The sequence below is a fragment of the Ambystoma mexicanum genome, chromosome 4p, assembly GCF_040938575.1.
Source record: "Ambystoma mexicanum isolate Mex_15411 chromosome 4p, UKY_AmexF1_1, whole genome shotgun sequence".
In the NCBI taxonomy this organism is placed as follows: domain Eukaryota; kingdom Metazoa; phylum Chordata; class Amphibia; order Caudata; family Ambystomatidae; genus Ambystoma; species Ambystoma mexicanum.
The window spans coordinates 95,586,224-95,603,855 of record NC_090927.1 but is presented as its reverse complement, the minus strand read 5'-3'; the positions used below and the strand labels follow the sequence as shown (position 1 = coordinate 95,603,855).

Genomic DNA, 17,632 nt, shown 5'->3' with positions numbered 1-17,632 from the left:
AGTTCCTTTTCAACTTCATCCACTACGCTCTCTTCGTCTTCATTGGGATCCTTGGGACATACAAGTACAGACATGTTCATGAAGGATGTAAGATTCTTTTTGTAAAAACATGTGAAAACATTTTAAATAAAAAAATAAAATAACCTTATTTGGAGGAGCATGAAGGAAGTCCAGGTGAGTCAAACCTAATATTTATACATTTAGGATAGAAATATACTATTCTTGAGGAATAAAACCAGGTTAGATATACTTTTAGAATACCAACCGTAATTCAAGGGTAGTTGATTTCAGGGATTCGAATCGTGCCTCTGGAGGTCCACCAGGAGTGCACCAAAGTTTCAGCTGGGTTCGGACTTCAGAAAACCATGCACTGCACTGCGGCTCGATGTCCCAGGCTATTGGCAGTTTGCAACCCAACAAGGTCACTGCATGTTGTGGAATGGCTCAAAATGCAGGTCTTCTTGAGACTAATGGATCTCGGCAGCCTCTGGGTAGGGGTTGTTGTATTCGGGACCCCCAGCTCATTTGGAAGGAAGGGTTGCATCAGGCTCCAGTTACACAGCAGGCTCTCTGGTCGCTGGAAAGTGTTACAGATGTCTTTTATTCTTCCTCTTCGGATTCAGCTCCATTGGTTGACGTGACAGCCGGTTCTAGGATCATAGTATTTATCAGAAACCACAGTACTTCTGCAAACTCCCTGCAGCTTACAGAAAGGTGTGGTCTGGCTGTCCAATCGTGACAGCCAGCCCCCCATTGGAAACTGGTTCCTTTCAAGCAAGGTGAAAGACAAAGGACTGCAGAGTTTGGGACTCCTCCCTCGCTGTGTGCCTTCAGACACTCTGAAGCTTAGGCGGGGGAATACAAAGGATTCCTGCCGAAGACAAAACTTCAACCGCGGTTGTTGCTGCCTAGAATGGCAGAAGAAGACATGGGAAAGAATAAAGATACTTAAGAATGGAGAAAAAGAAGGTACCCACCATTCTAGCGTAATGGTGACCCTCCTGTACATTACTGCAGCTGATTTGACAGCCTGCGAGTAATGAGACTTAAAAGTAACTAAGATGAAACCTCTCCCACCAGCCATTCAAGGAAACTTGCATTTGTAACAAAAATCTTACCAGGTAAGTAAGCAAGGGGATACATTGTATCCCCCATCACTCAATATATACTATATAAAATGTAAAGGGGATGACAATCCCTCTTTACCCCTTGGGAATAGTAGTTCACGCAGGCACATTAAAGAGAAATCGACAAGGAAGCCCAAAGGGGCTTTCCAGCCTAAGCCCAAAATGTATAGAAAACTCTTTACTCCAATTACACAAAATGGAGAGCCCTAAAAAGGTCACCCATAAAAAGAGAGACTAGGTGAGTGGGGATAAATATACCCCTTCACCTAGGGACAAGGAAACATAATTACCAAGTCCATGCAAAATGTTCTGTGGTTGACACAGGTGAGGAAGATTATTCACATACATTAAAATCACATGTGGGGAAACCTAATCTGGTTCTATTAATAGAACATAAGTGTGAACTCGACACTCATACTCTGAAATAGATTTGTTCAAAATGGGGCCAACCGTCTGACCCGTTTACAACAAGAGGAAACTGCAAGACTTTGCATCCAGGCTTTCACAGCCAGGGTCCCTAGGGAATATAGTATGGATGAGCTGCTCAGGGAAAAATGCACTGCTCCTCGACTCTATCCAATCCAGGATGTGTTTACACAGAAACACAAGAAAATAACATCTCAAAGCCCTCCGACAATCAATTTAGCAGCCTGGACATATACAATTAACCAAACAATGCATGGACATATTGTGTGAGGCAAGAAAAACAAATAACCAGGCATTGTTATTTCATCAAGTAGGAAAGATTTGTAATCTGGTGTAGGCAAAAACAAATCGACCCAATAACATTGTTCAGCTACAGATGTGGTTATTTACCTCGTGCACTTGATGGACTCTGGTCTTGTTTAAAACTCACTTAAGGTACATCTAGCAACCTACACCACATCACAAAAGATGATACCAGTAGCCAAAGGAGGCGATCATCGCCCCCTCGCCCCTACCCCTGCAAGGTACAGAACTCAAGACAAAATGGACCCTCCTTTGAACCTATGCAGGTAGTTCTATTAAAAGAGCTTTCATATAAGGTGGCTTTTCTAATTGCAATCGCATCCATCCGACGGATTACTGAGTTACAAGGCCTGTTGGTGAAAACCTTTTTTTTTAGTAATGCACAAGCATAAAGTGGTTCTAAGAACACATACTAGATGTTCACCTAAATTCATATCTTAATTCCACGTCAATCAATTATCGGCTTTCTTCCAGAATCCACAAAGCATGGGAGAAAATGACTTGCACGTGTTTGAAGATCACCAGACAGTTATGTACTACGTAGACAAAACAAAAGAGCTTGTAAAAACAGACTAATTGCTTGTATTAATGGCAAGAGCAGATGCAGCCACTAAAGAAACCTATGTTAGATGGATTGTTTGATGTACACAAATGTTCTATACTCTAGCTACCCATAGGGCACATTTCACCAGGGGTACTGGAGCAACCTCATCTTTCATCGCTAAGGTCCCACTGGAAGCAATTGGCAAAACAGCAACATGCAGTTCACACAACACTATTGTGCTGACACAGAAACAAAGGAGTAGATGCAAATAAAACTTCAAATGCTTGAAGCATTTGAAGTTTTATTTGCATCTACTCCTTTCACTGACCCACAGCCAACAGGGAATACTGCTTGCTAATCTATGCAAAGAATGTGAATCTAAGTAGTATCATAAGCTCCAGGAGGCAAATATTACTTACAATCCACAGAGACTAGTGCTGGTATCTACTTGGAATCGCATGCCACCCCAAATGCGAGCAAAAGGAGCCTATAAAATGTCACTTCCAATGATTATTTGTGTTCTGGCATGGTATGTGAGGCAATCAGAGAATGTTGACGCGTGAAGGATCATTGGTATCCTCACATGTAGAGTAGGAGTAGTGTTGCAGGTACAATAACACAACCAGGGAATAAGATTGTACTTACTGGATTCCTTACTGGGCCGTTCCTATGCCAAGTTCTCAGACTGGCACTGGGAGTACTTATGCCTGGGCTGGTAGGCTATTCTTTGGATTGACTGAAGGGGTCACCTGGGTTCATGGTAGTGGGTTTCTGCAAGTTTCCCTCTAACACAGTTTTCCATTGGCTTAAAGTGGCCAGAATCCTGCTTTGCTTTCTTCTTTCCTGGGGTTTCTGACTTAAACCTAGAACTGGAACCCTTCAAGAAGTTCTCCTCTGCTTTCCTGTGAGTTTGTTGCTGCCTTCTCTGCAACTCTGTGGTGTAACGGACTTGCCGTTCTTTTCCCCATAACCACAGCTGTGCCTTTTGGATTTGTCCCATCTGTTCCTATGGGGAACTCTTTAAAGTGACTTATTTTTTAAATCCTTGCATTGCACACTGCCTACCAAAACGTACAAACGTACTAGGTTACTGTTTGCCACTGCTGATTTATTTTTGTATTGAATTTCTAGGAGACTGATGAGACCTATTATGGGTCTCATAGTGCAAGACTAATTTAATGTTCACGCTTGGCTTGTTTTGGCATTGTTGGTAGTGGGTGTACATGTGTGCTATAATTTCTGTGTGTACAAGATCTAAGGTGAATGTTTGTGTCTATTAATGTGTGGCTTTTCATGTCCTGAACATGGTCCTGTAAAATGCTTCACTTTTGTCAAGACTGCGTTTTTTTATCTCTACTCCATAGCTCCCTTGGTATTGTGTTATACCGGTATGACTGTTTTTATACCGTGAAGGTCTTGTCTTGCTATACTGGTCTATCGCCCTCAATCCCCTTTTCCTGTCAAAGGAAAGTGATTTGTTGTGAAGCAACAAAGCCAAGACTTTGGTGCTAATGCAATGTAGTGTTAATAAAATGTGTTCACTAGAAAAGAAAATGTTACTGGGCCTATTCAAAACCGTGAGCTGTAAATAAACCTGACTTTGTTTTTTACTGGTAATTGTAACTTTTAAAATGTATTCTCAAGCACACGGGGACATCTTTTATTTTGTATTCAAATTGTACTTACAAGATTACCCAATTGCAAGTAATATTTTCAAAAGTGGTAGTAATGTCGTTCACCAGCAGAAAGCGTTTAGAAATATTTTAAATGCAGGAATCGAAATTCCCCAAATTCACTATTCCTCTGTTATCGATTGTTTACAAATATTTTTGCTAAATTCTTTTTAGCCGCAATGTCTTGGCATTGCTGGTTAACATCGTCAATCTCACATCTATAATGTTTTGTACAGAACCAAATGCTGTATGCTCTCCTCCCACCTCTCAGTATTGTTTTAAGATTAGGGTCAGTCAAGTATTGTGAAGCAGGCCTCAAACTAGTGAACCGAGGATAGCGCAGGGGTAACATGCTCGTCTTGGAACAAAGACCACGCAGAGCAACAGAGGTTATGATCCGTGCTTCGACAACGAACTCTGGTATTAACCACATTATAAAAAGTCAATAAAATAAACTTGACTAAAAGGTTAGTTGCAAGTGGCTGGTATCTTGTTCAAAATAAACTAGATTTTGGTTATATTAAATGAGCAATAATTAGAAACCTTTATAAAGCCTTAAAACATGCAATTTTTAGTTTGTGCTATTAGGTGTCGCTGAAAGCACTACCTTTTAAGCCGAAACTAAATGCTTTAACATAAGAGCTTGAAATGGGGGCTTTGAATGAGTCTCTAATGCTTTTCAATGCAGATGACCTGTGAGGATGGATTGGTGGTGTTTGGCTCTGTATCCCACCCTAAAAGCCCATCTTTAAGTAAAATCTATATGATTTTCCTCCCATCTTCCCTCAAACCACACCCCTTGTTGCACTATTTACCGTACATGAATTTGTCAGCCAATTCTTTTCCTACTGAACTGCCATCTTTAAATAAAGTTGTTTACAGTTTTATGTTGGTATATCACATCCAAACTTAGAATGTTACATTTTTGTAAAAGTAACTTATAAAATGTCACTTTTTTTTTGTTCAGCAACATTTTGATTTAGTTGTAAAAAAGAAATCCATTACATATTTTAATAAGTAGATATTTATCTAAAATGAATTTTAAAATCTTTAAATCATTTCCAAATAGTTGGTTCCGCGTAGGTCTACTTATAAGGCAGGAAGAATTCACTGCTCTAAGATGGTTGCTAGTCTCCATCTATGGATGGCACTGCAGCTTACTACTGCGAACTCAGAGCGCATGTAGGAATTATGCTGGATTACGTTACACGCAAGTCATGTGATGAGGACGCTTGTTTTAAAATGTAAATCAGATCGGTCTCTAGCCCAGTTGACTTTAGCTGATTTAAATTGTGAGAATGTAAAAAGTACTGATATTTGTGAGATTTCAGTCTGCCATTTTTCAGAGGCCGATCTTCACTTAAGACCTAATGATCTAGAATGACGGCGGATGACATGATCGCCTTTTCCCCCGAAAGTTTGCAAAAGATTACTTTTCTATTGCAGCAGACTGTTTTGCATCTTCTTGTTGTGGCAGTAAGATAAATAGGCTGACACTTGTAGAACAATATACGTCGAGGGTGGCCCCTTGAGATTGTTAAAATTGATTGCAATTCACTTTAGAATTTATTTTGCTCTTTTTCGCTTAATGACGTTCTTTGGATTTCAACAGCAACCAAATTCCAGAAATGTGCCTTTGATGCGACTGTGTGGTTAAAACTGGTATTTCTGAATGTCAAAACTATTGAGTGTGCTTGAAAACGTACGGTTACTGTCATTTCATTTGTTTGGTCTATAAGCAAAATGATTGCATTAGAGTACAGATGGGGGAATGGCATATGAGGAGGGACTTGCACTCTGTAGGTGTTTGGTTATGTGCCCACCCATTGATTGCCAATCTTCTTAGAGTTAATAACTTAATTGCACATGTAAACCCACTAGTGTTGCAATAAAAATGTCTTTCTAGGTCTACCTTCAGTCTCTCGATGTATAAGCACTCTGGCTTTACTTCACTGAAGTTCTACTAAAACAAGCATTGGCTAAGCTAACAGTTTTGGCTTGTGTATGTATTGGGCTTTTGCCAACTACTGTTATTAGATGCCCATGTACTCGCACCATTTTGCACCTGCTGCTATCAATGGGCAGTTACTACCACTAGGGCTGTGCCTGGCACGTGTCTTTTCAATGGCAACACAAACGCCCAAACAGTTGGCATTGCCAATGCTTGTTGATTTGGTAATTGACATTGTTTGACACAAGATGGCAATGGAACATGACAGTGGCTAAGTAAACGTGCAAAGTGGAGCAATGCACCTTTTAATTGAAGAAGCCTCTTAAATCATGACTACTCCAATTTTAATAGTTGAACAAACCCAGCAAACAATACCCTAGGCCTGCGTGTTTTTGTTGCAAAATTATAACAATGTGTTACATTTTACATACAATGGATATGATAGCATCAGGATGGGAGTTTGCATTTTTTTTTAACTCCAGCAATTGGCACCTTATTATATGGGACACACAATATATTCTTTGCTTTTATGTTCATGAGAAGGAAGGCCAAGCAATCCGCACTGACAGGTGGAAGGAATCTTCAGAAAGATGCCACCTGATGTCGCTAGTCAGAGATCCCATATGCCCTCTACATTGATATACAAGGTGTAGCCCTAAAAAAGTCCCTGAGCAGGAATACAATGTAAAATAACAGCATTTACTGTGTTCTTAGAATTTGGACTCCAAAGTATACAAACATTTTGTGTCTAGTAGTCTCATGATCTGAATACTGAATCAGGTTAGCCAGACTCGCCTGGACCATAAAAAAGGATACAGGTTGTTGATGACCAGATAACCTTGTGGAGGTGATCCCTTCCTATCAGCAAGTTCAATGACTTATTCAGATGGAGACGGTCTAACTGGGTTAAGACCTTCCAATTGATGAATCCCTCTGGTTGATGTGAATTTACAACCAGAGCGAGGAATCAATGGAAAGGTCACTGAAATGAATACTCTCCAAGCTGTGTAAGAAAAAACAATAAGCAATATCTTCCTTGATGAAATGGTATCCCTATATCACCTAGTCCAAGATTACCACTAACCTTTTGGAGAGTCTTAAGTTAAAGCAGATGAGTCCAGCGTAGAGTAGCAAAGAAATCCACAATGGTAAAGAATGACCAAGGAAAAAGGGGAGTTAGTAGGTAAGCTAATCCCGCATGGAACGAGAGTCTCTCTAGAGCCAGATTGGTGCACCCTGGATAGCGTCCATTCGGTGCACAGCAGAAAACAAGAAGATAATGCTGGGTTCCAATAGAATGATCCTCCCTCTGCGCTGATAAATAGTCCAATGCCCTTGATTAATGGGTGAAAATAGTTAGATTCACTATTGTTGTATGAAAGCAAAATAAACCCCTGAATCCTGAGGTGTATCAGTACATGAGGAACACAGGAGTAATGGCCGGAAGATAACGATGGTTAGTAGCAGGAAATAGTAACGTGGGATCCACTGCTCACATTACCGACCGCCCGGGAGACTTTAAGCGGACTGATACTGCAGCGTCTCCCAAAGTGAGGTAAGCATCCGCTGGATGTTGGAATGTTGAAGCCTTGCGAGTCGAGAATTTCACTCGTTCTTCGCTAAGGAATAGGAAGTAACTGTATTCCACGTTCGATTCAGACGAGCAAACACTGAGACATTACCACGCCGAGTATCTAGGGTGATTAAGACTCACTGCGAAAACAGGAGTACAACCGGTCGAATAAAGCATCCAGAACCCCTCCCTTGGGTTAGATGGTTTTGCATCCTCCACCATAGGGATGTAGACGAATCCCCCAACCACTCTTCCTTTGTGTCTGTGTGCATTGTTCTTTCTGTGTGCCTCTCCCTCCTCCTTTGTCTATTACGTGGTCTGTCTTTACCTGTTTTAGCCAGCTGAGACATGCCCAAAATTGTTCTCATCCAGCCTTAAGGTTTTCGAGTTCACATTTTCCTCTGTTTGTCCTTGCTGTGGTGCAAGCTGGGAACATAGAAGGTACATTCTCCATCGCTATTAAACGTTTATTATTGAGATTCCCTCTAAATGTTTAGTTCAAGTTTTTGTTAGTCTTTACATTTCCCTTTTTATAATCTCCTGGAATAGGATCTAGTCATTGCAAATTCCTTAGGAGCTTCCTTTCTCTGAATGCATTAATGCAAAGGTTAGGAAGCCATGCAGGTGGGGTGAAACACAATTGTTTAAGTGTTGCTTGCAGGGTTTGATGTCATAGCTTCTTAATACTGAAGAGTAGCACTTTTCCTCAACTTTGCTCACAGGTATGGACTGGGTCCTAATGGGGGAATAGTGACCTCCCTGAATCTCTTTGCCACCAGATTTGATCAGGTGAGTTTCTGTGCATTTTATCATTTTTTATGGTGTTCTTTTCAGTCTTGTTGGTTTAACTGTTGTGAAATCATCCACAGAAGACACCTGATTGTGATTCCATGGGTGTGATAGATGTTGCATTGGAAATTTAGAATGGCATGTTAAATGAATGCTGTTCTTGATGCAAATTACTTCTGTTAAATCAAATATGCAGAGAGCCATGTAAGCCCGGGTGGATTATATACAGCAATATATTCATCCAATGTGTACTTTTCTGGTTTGTGCCCAGTGTTGCTGCATATAACTTATTTGAGATCCTCTGTATGGCAAACTGACCAGTCGTTGGTGGGAAGAGAACTTAATTTGTTTCTTTGCTTGTAATGCATTTAAAAGTTTTATTTCAGGATTCCCCTGGTCTGATGCTCCTTTGTTAATTTGCTGGTGATGTTTTAGGTGTAATATCACCACCCATTTGTAGGCACCTGTTTTAAACTTGCACCTTTGCTCGACATGCATCATTTATATATATGTTTATATGTAAATGTGAGTGGGAGGTTCGGGTGTTATATCTTGCACATTTTTAAAAAGGCCTCTACAAAACAAATTACAGCAGAAAATGTGCTAGTTTGTTCCTTATACAATTCCACACCTTATACAATTCCACACTGTTCTAACAATGTGCACCAAATGTGCATATTTACTTGTTGGTACCCTCTGGACATTGCTGGCTATATGACATTTGGACATCCCACTCCCTGGGTTTTCAGCCCCTTCACACATGAGACGGTTTCCTGAAATTGGCGAAACATCAATGGAGTCGTAGAAGGACGAGCTAAAGCTCATTTTAAGCGTCTTGATGCAAGGAACAAAACACCTCATTTCAAGACCCTAGGACGGATGGTTTCCGAGATATTTGTACCACAACACAACACACCACGCCTGGGTGAGGCGACAGGTGGGGAGAGCGAACAGAAGGTACCAGTATACTGCAGCATGCCAACTCTCGCCTCCATGTCTGCTCTGGGCATCGGCCAGTCACACGCACCCATTCTCAGTGCAGTTTACTTCAGAGTGCAATGCACACCAAGCAGTAAGCGACTCGGAACAGTGACCTACAGAATCATTCATTTTCAACAATTGATGAGTGGTGTTATGTCTGTAGAACCCGTGCTGATACTTTTTGCTAATCTAGCTATATAAATAATGTATGTATTTGTGAAAGTGTGTTTGTGTGTTCGCGATTGACTCCAGCCCCTTAACAGTTGAGTTGGTATGCTAATATTTTGGCCCAAGGTTGCCATACCAGTTTGGGGTGTACTATAGATAGTGAAATTTCACCAACCCCACCCATTCGCCCTGCACAGTGCGTGGTCTGCCCTGTGCTATCAGTATGGGCGATTTTTCGGGAGAGTGACGATTTTACAATTTCTTTTTTTAAATAATTTTATTTTCCTCCAAAAATAGGAAGTTAGGACACAAAACATATACAAGGCTATAGCAGTGGGCATGTGCGTTACAGACCCGGGCAACGCTGGGTAGTACCGCTAGTTGTTGGTAGAGCACAGATTTCATTTTTTTTATCATAGCCTTGCGACTGTTCAACAAATCCTGGCCCCTGAATTACCCTGCCCATCATATAGTATTACAATGAATGACTTAAATAAGAACTAGGCTTCACTACACATTACTCATCCCAAACCAATTTCTGCTGCCTTTCAGGAATTCTGTAGTAGGTCCAGAATTTTGACCCTTTACAGTTACAAGTGGCATTCTGTGGTTGGAGCACTGTCTCATTCCACCTGGTCCATTGTAACTACTCCCTAATGTACAGGGTTGCTTCCACCTAGGACCTTCATGTACAGGGTTGCTTCCACCTAGGACCTTCCCTTTTTTTTTTATTTGAATAAGGGGGATGTCCATTTCGATCAGAATATGGCAGATGCATTCCTCTAAAGGATGCCTGTACTATTGCACAACAATGAGAAGTGGTGAGCCAGTTTAAGGGTATGAACAAAGTGGGACATCAAATAGAGATAAGACCAAACAAAATTAAAATGGCAAGATACACGTGAGTTACAAAGGTAAGATTCACCTGGGGTGGAGTAAGTGCTTCAAATGGTACAAATACATATTATGTAGCACTGGAGGTAGTGGTGGGGTCGGGTATGGAGGGAGCCAATAGAATCCATTAATTCATCAGAATTGGGCTGATTAATGTGGTCTTTGAGAAAGCAAGGTGGTGCACTGTGGGTGGGCAACTGATAAGGGAGGAGTGAGGGGCAGAACATTCTGTGATTTGTGATACGAAGAGCAAGAGTTGATGCCAACCAATATAGTCCAGAGCTGGGGAGGCATGGCTGGGGCGCCTGCGTTGTGGGATGTTTTTACCCATGCATACAAGCCCGACCATACTACTGTGCAGTACTGGCATGGAAAACATCATGATGGCCAGAACTCCCCAGAGAGTGCACAGGGAAAACATGAAGAATAGGCTGCCACCCATTTTTGCCTATGTTGTGAGCACAGGAGGGCACTGCCTAAAACCACCATTGGGCTACACACACAGTAGCCTGAAACCATTGGTAATGGCAATGCTGATTGCCAAAAAAGCAACTTGGAACTGTGGGGAATTAATTTTCTTAATCCCAAAAATGGTTGCATTACCAGTACTCACCACTATCAGAAAGCCGGCGTTTTAAAACCACCAGACTTTTGTGTAAAACTGCACAAATGAAACAAAACCAGACCAAGGAAAGACTTGCTAAGAGGTGGAAGAATGTAAAATCATATTCTGAAATGACTTGAAGGAAGTAATTATTTAATGTATAGGTACAAATTGTCAGTTTGATTTGAATGTAGAAAACTGGGAACAAAAAGTGACATTTAGCTGAAACCTGGCTTAGTGAAACTGGATTCTGCCTGACAACTACCCCCGACAAGAGAAACCTGTTCAGCCACTCTTCCCAGGCCTAGCTGCATCCTGCTGCCCCTTGCCAAAAGGAGTTGTCACCTCTCTGATTAAATTAGGGGTGGAGCACCTGAGAACTGGAAGGAACAGAACAATGCAACTCCCTTGACTCAGGCAAATGTTATATTGGGGGCGTCGTAAAGTGTCTTCCTCTTAGGGGAAACTGGGAGGGGCAGTGCCTCTGCTAGCAGCTGAGCTTGGGGGAAGTGGATAAACCAGTTATTCCACCCTGTGATGTGGGAAGCCACACCCCTTTTTGACCAGGGCATAATTTTAAAAAGATAGATAACTCATAGTGCGGACTTGTCAGAATTATATAAGTAATATCATTATTTTTGTGATTTTTCTGTGAACATTTTGAGAGGCGTTAGGACCCTGTAGTGTATTCTGGGGGGTTGCTAGCGGAAAATAGGGTCTCACTCCAAATGTCTGCATGCTAAAAATCTGACACTTCATCAATTAATGTCCATACTCCTTGCGCACATGTGTGTAATTTTGGGTAAATGTCCGATATTGCAAAACCAGTTAAAAAGCGCAAAATGTTTGAATGCAAGCCCCCAGGAAGATCAGAGGCGGACAAGCATGGACCATACGGAATATATAATGTGCACATGTAATTTCAACAAATTGTATATCTGGGAAAAATGTATTTGAATCAAATATAGATTTGTGTGCAATCTGACAAGGGGAGGTTCCTCTGACCATAAAGCCTACAGCATCACTCTGACTCACATTTCCTTCCCCCAATCAAGGGAGAGAGGAGGAATTGGCCAATTATAAGTGAGAGGGGCAGGCTTAGCTAGGCCCAGGCACACACTCCTTTTCAAAACACATAAAAAGAGACTGCTGGGACAGGTAGAGGATTCAATTCCATTTGCTGCGGAGCATGCTGACTGACGACTTCACATCCAGAGATCCAGACTTCAAATCCATCAATCTCCAAAGACCAGAACTTTACTTCAGAACTTAAAGCAAGGGCCTAAACCCACAAACTGAGAACTCTTCTCAGCAGGCCTCAGCAATCTTAAAATCATTTGCAAACTATTCCACAGCCGGGCGAGCGGTTTGAATTCTTTTGCCAAGAACAATTGCCAGAGACCAGACCAGAGATCCAGAGTGACCCACACCGCTGTGAGCAGAACCAGAGAGCTGACCCAGATCACTGTGAAGTGCCGAGACCAGAACCGGAGTCCAGTCCAAAACCTGACCAGATACGTGGCGAGGCCTATTTCAGATTTAAATTGTGAGTACCTAGCAGAACTGTGCAGAACCAATCTCTTAGTTAAAATAATCTAATCCAAACTATTTTAACCTAAGTAGAACAGCCTCCTAGAAATCGTGTCATCTGTCATTTTGTAAAGCTGCACAACTGTCACCTGTCAATTCTGAAGCTGCAAGCTGTCACCTGTCATTTTGAGTTTTACTTTAAATCCGAAAATCTACCTTTTATTAAATCGTCCGTATCTAGGGAACCGTTTGTGCTAGGAACCTGGTTTAAGTTTCCTCTGAAAGTTTAGAATCTTATACTTTTGCCGCAATCACGACTCACGCACTCGCGAATTTAGCGCGATTTGCGATTTTGGCTCAATTTCTCCACTTGTCAAAATGGCAGCTCCATTCTTTCTTTTGTTAAAATCCATTTGCAACTTGGTAATAACTCATAGAGCATTGCTAAAGTGAGCCTGAACTAATACCAACACGCATCTCCCACGCACCCTGAATCTTTAGAGGGAATTAAAATCAGTTGGCACTTTTTCCGATCCATTGCCATCACATTTAAAAGCATTTTGGGCCTGTGTTTCAAACTCCTACCTGTTTCCTCTAAGCTTGCTGGGGGGGGAACTGAATTTCGTATTGTATTTGATTACATTCCTGAGAACTGTGTGCTCCTCTTTTCATCTCCTTCCATTTCTTCCATTGCATAGGGGAGGGGGGTGAATGGCCAGAGAAAAAGTGATTATCTTATCTTTTGCTAAAATCATATCAAGTATTTCTGTGCTGCATTTTATTCCTCATTGCTTTTCCCTTGAAATCATAAAAGTATTTTTGCTACTTTATCCATCCTATACTAACTCCTCATTGATTGTAAAGAAGTGTGCTAGTGCCAGATTACCCATTGTTGATCAACATCATATGTCTAAGTGTACTATCAGATATTAATTTATTATGAAGTGTGATATATATATTGTTTAAATTCTCAAACCTTTTAATTTGCAAAACAAACCTACTTCTTGGCTCAGTGGGGTCAGGGGGATTCTAAGAGGGGGGTGTTATACAAGGGTGGTCATCCAGAGTACTGAACTAGACATAAAAATACATTAATAAGGGTTTTCCTCAGCATCCCAGACTAGGCATTGACTTGGCTGTAGTGTTGATTGAATATCGCTTACAGCGTGTCTGGTGTCAAGGGGAGCATACTATTATTTCAAAGGGTCAATTTGACCTCCGAGTTGTCCACTGAGCTCATGCTAATGCCCAGGTGCAAACCATGTGACTAGGCCGATCGGGCGGGCAATATGCTAGCTAACTTGCTAATCCAGTAGCTGGGAACCAAGGTGACTGGATAGGGGGACCACCTGTTAGAGGGTAGGGGTAGATCAGGGTGGGGCCAATCGGGTTACATCACGAGTGATGATCCATTTTCCTTAAGTCATGTTACCTTCTTTGAACTAGCAGAGCTCTGTGTCAGTTTGGGGGCCTCTGATACCTTTTTCCTTTATTATATACAAAATCTTGTTCTCCTTGCAAAGCGGTGCACTGAGCCTTTTTCCATTAGAGGAGTGTTTTTATTGTCTGGAGGTTTTGCCTTACAAACTGAAGAGATCCATGGGCTGACTTTGTGATGGGCAGTGGGTTCAAGTGGAATAGGGAGGAACAGTGGATGTGAGAGGAGGCACGGGGAGGGTCGCATTGGACAGATAAATTGGGTAAAGAGGATGGGCGGAGGGAGCAATGTGGGGAGTAGGTGGAAATGCTGTTGGACAGCTTCTGAGGAGCAATACCATTAATTTGTGTACCTGGAGAAGGAACTTGGAAAAGGAAGTGGTAATTCAGGGAGAGAGAACCGGCATGGTGTTGGGTAGAAGTGGCAGATGTTCTGTGTAGGCTGTAGAGCGTGTGGAGTTGATGACTTAGGGGCCGATTCATGGAACAAACGTGCGCCGAAAATCTTGCTGCAAGCTGGCACAAGCATGAAAAAAACAGGCGCATGCCTACGATTCATGGAAGTCCCTGCGTGTGTTTCCCTCGGGATGTGCGCCAAACCCATGCGTGGCGCACACGTCATTGCAACATCCCGAACGCCGTGCGCGACGCGCACAGGGAAAGCGCACAATGTCGGCGCACACACCAAAAAGGGGGCGGTACATGGGGCGTAACACGCGGAATGGGGAACAATGCGTGAAAAAGGTGTAACTGGGGAAGTACTACAGGGAAATACACAGAACGCCCATACGCACGCGAACAACACGTATTCATGGAATTGAATACGGGAAACCCGCGCAGCAAGCTGAAAGACGCGCATAGGCGTCAACATGTCCGCCACACGAAGGCAGGCGGAAGCGTCCCCGCGCAGGGGCCATCAAACATATCTTTGAGTACCCCCCCGCTCCATTGAAGAAGAGTTATTAGGGCAGTAGCGTACCTAGCCAGAAACTGATACAGCGCATGGGGACACCCATCGAGGCACAGACTCGTGAGTAGTGCATATCATTTGCATGTGCAAATTGCCACGTGCACGACCTATTTAAATCCACGGCTGCCAGAACACAACTTGTACTGAAGTTGCACCTCGCTATACGCGTGTAGCAGCTCACCCAGGGACCATTGTATCATGTGTGATTCTTGACGCATTGGTCTTCCAGGTCCCGCGCGCCCACATGCGCCTGCCTTACTGCATTGACAGTGTATGAACCATCAGGGGGCCAAACTAACGTGTGGGTACAAAGCAATTCCTCTCTGAACAAGAGTACCATCAGCGACCCCATACACGTGTTTCAGCCTACTACCCTTGGGCCCGTGGCAGTCGATGAAACTGCCGGGTTACATGGGTGCCAGATGCAAGAACTGCTGGAACAGAAGACTCCCGACTGGTATACCATCGCTCCATAGCCCAGCCCCAGGACCCAGTTGCCCACCCACACCTGCCTCGGGGGTCGCCATGTCGGGGCAAACACCATCGGAGACCACTGGCTGCCCCCCCAGCCAGAGAGGCAGAGGGCTACCAGCTTCAGTATCCTGGTAGAGCAAGTTCTGAGGAATTATGATGCCCTCTTCACACCACTGCGTGCTGAAAAGGAAGGACGGGAGAGGATCTGGGAGGACGTAGTGGGTGCCATCAATGCGGAGGGGTGGCACCACGCGACATCAAACGCGTCCGGAAGTGCTGGGAGGACTTCAGGTCCAGGACCCTCAACAAGGCCCGGCGCCTCTTGAAGGCAGAGGATGCAGAGGGGTCTCGGTTCAGCCTGACCAACATCCAGATGAGGGTCCTGGAACGCATAAGCCCAGCGCTCCACGTCCAGATCCTTCAGAGGCAGACCCGTCAGGAGTTGAGCGGTAAGTGGCCATGCATTGCTGTGTGAAACAGGGCATGTAGCAGTGTGCTGGTAGTCAACTACTTGCCTGTATGTGTGACATAGGCCATGTATGGATGGATGTGTGTGTGCAGGGACATCATGGTGCTGCATGTGAGACCAGTCATGCGTGAACCACATGGATGGTGCATGTGTTACAATGCAACATGGGGAGCAGCATGCGGAATGCACACATGAATGCATGCCTGTCTCTGTTCTTGGACATGGGGTGTGAGAGATGGGTGCTGCTGTCATGGACATGTATGGTGTACATGTCTGTGTGTCTGAGCAGCGTGTGTGTGACTTTGACATGCCATGGATGCATGACACATGTCCATGACAATGTGTTGATTCACTGATGCTGTCTAGTCATCCTTGTATCCACTGTGTCTGTGGTGTACGAGGCCAGATGCATGAGCCTCCGGTGATGTGTGTGCATGGGATCAGTATGACCCATGATGCATGTGAGTTTAAAGACAACATTGTATGTTAATAGAGGCCCTTGGACATGGATTCAAAAGTTGATTGCATGTGCCGTGCCTGTTTCTGCAGGTGTTGCCTGCATTGACCCATGTGTTGTGGAGGGACATGATGGAAGTGACGTTTGACAGTGCCACTCATGTGCTATTGCTTCCTGTCTATGGGACTATTGTACAGTACCCCGATGCTTGTGTTCTATGTCTCCCTCTACACAGCGTCAAATGAATAAGAGGGCGGAGACGGCGCTGTGGAGCAAAGCGGCGGGGATGCCTCCACCGGCCGGCGACGCAAGGTCCAGCCACCCTCCCAGGAATTATCATCCGGGAGCGAGGGGACTGGTGCCGCGTCTGCCACTACGGCTGCAGCGGAAGGGGCGGGTGAGCCCCCCCTCCCACAGGTTCTTGCGGTGGCGGAAGACGGTGCAGAGCCATCCTGGTTGGTGGTGTACACAGAGGAGGAGGAGGCCGCTACTGATCCGCACATGGGGCCTGGTGGGCGTGGTACCACTGGTGCAAGTGGTGCAGGCCAGGAGGCAGGAGGCAACACAGGTTGCCGCGGAGGGGCCTGTGCATGTCACTGTCTCTGACCCTGTGACTGCACCAGCAGGGATGCCCCGTCCCAGGCCCGTCCGCAGGTAGGGGGGGGAGGCCCACGTCATCTGGCACTTCACTACCTGCAGACGAGGAGACCCGTGACCATATGGAGTCTGTCCTGATTGGTGTCGCATTGCGCACCCGTGACATTCGTGATGACGTGCGTGCTTCCTGGGGAGAGCATGCATGCCATCACGAAGAGCTGCGTGGCAATGTGGCCCAGTTGGGAGGGGCCCTGGTCAGAGGGTTCCTACATGTGTCGACCACTCTGGCGGCCCTCTCCTCCTGTGCAGACAATGCGCCAGTCGTTCTCCCTGCTGTCTTCTGGCCCAGATTCCACCAGGGCCCCCTGTGGACCTGGCCCGACCAACGCAGCCAGCTTGGTGGAGATCACATCCCTTCCACAGTCGGGAGTCGGAGGTCCAGCAGGGGTGGACACCCCACCAACTGGAGACCAGCAGATGGAGGATGTGCCGGCATCATCGGGCAGGGCACATGGACGGCAGCAGCAGGCTGAAGGTGGGAGTGATGATGGCTTGGGGCCATCAACATCAGAGGGGCAGGCATCGGCCGGAGGGCAGGAGGACCCTGGAATGGTAGTGTCTTCCGTGTGGCAGCGGTTGGGCCAGCGGCTAGATGCAGAACGGCG

General features: G+C 44.5%; 1 protein-coding gene across 1 annotated transcript in view; it reads left to right on the top strand.

Annotated features, from left to right (window-relative positions):
- Positions 1–17,632, top strand: part of GPN1 (GPN-loop GTPase 1) — a 320,660-nt gene that overhangs the window by 57,341 nt on the left and 245,687 nt on the right. Inside the window, exon 4 of the mRNA XM_069605436.1 lies at positions 8,320–8,386. Within this exon, the coding sequence (XP_069461537.1) occupies positions 8,320–8,386 (67 nt within the window). The remainder of the gene's footprint in view (positions 1–8,319; positions 8,387–17,632) is intronic.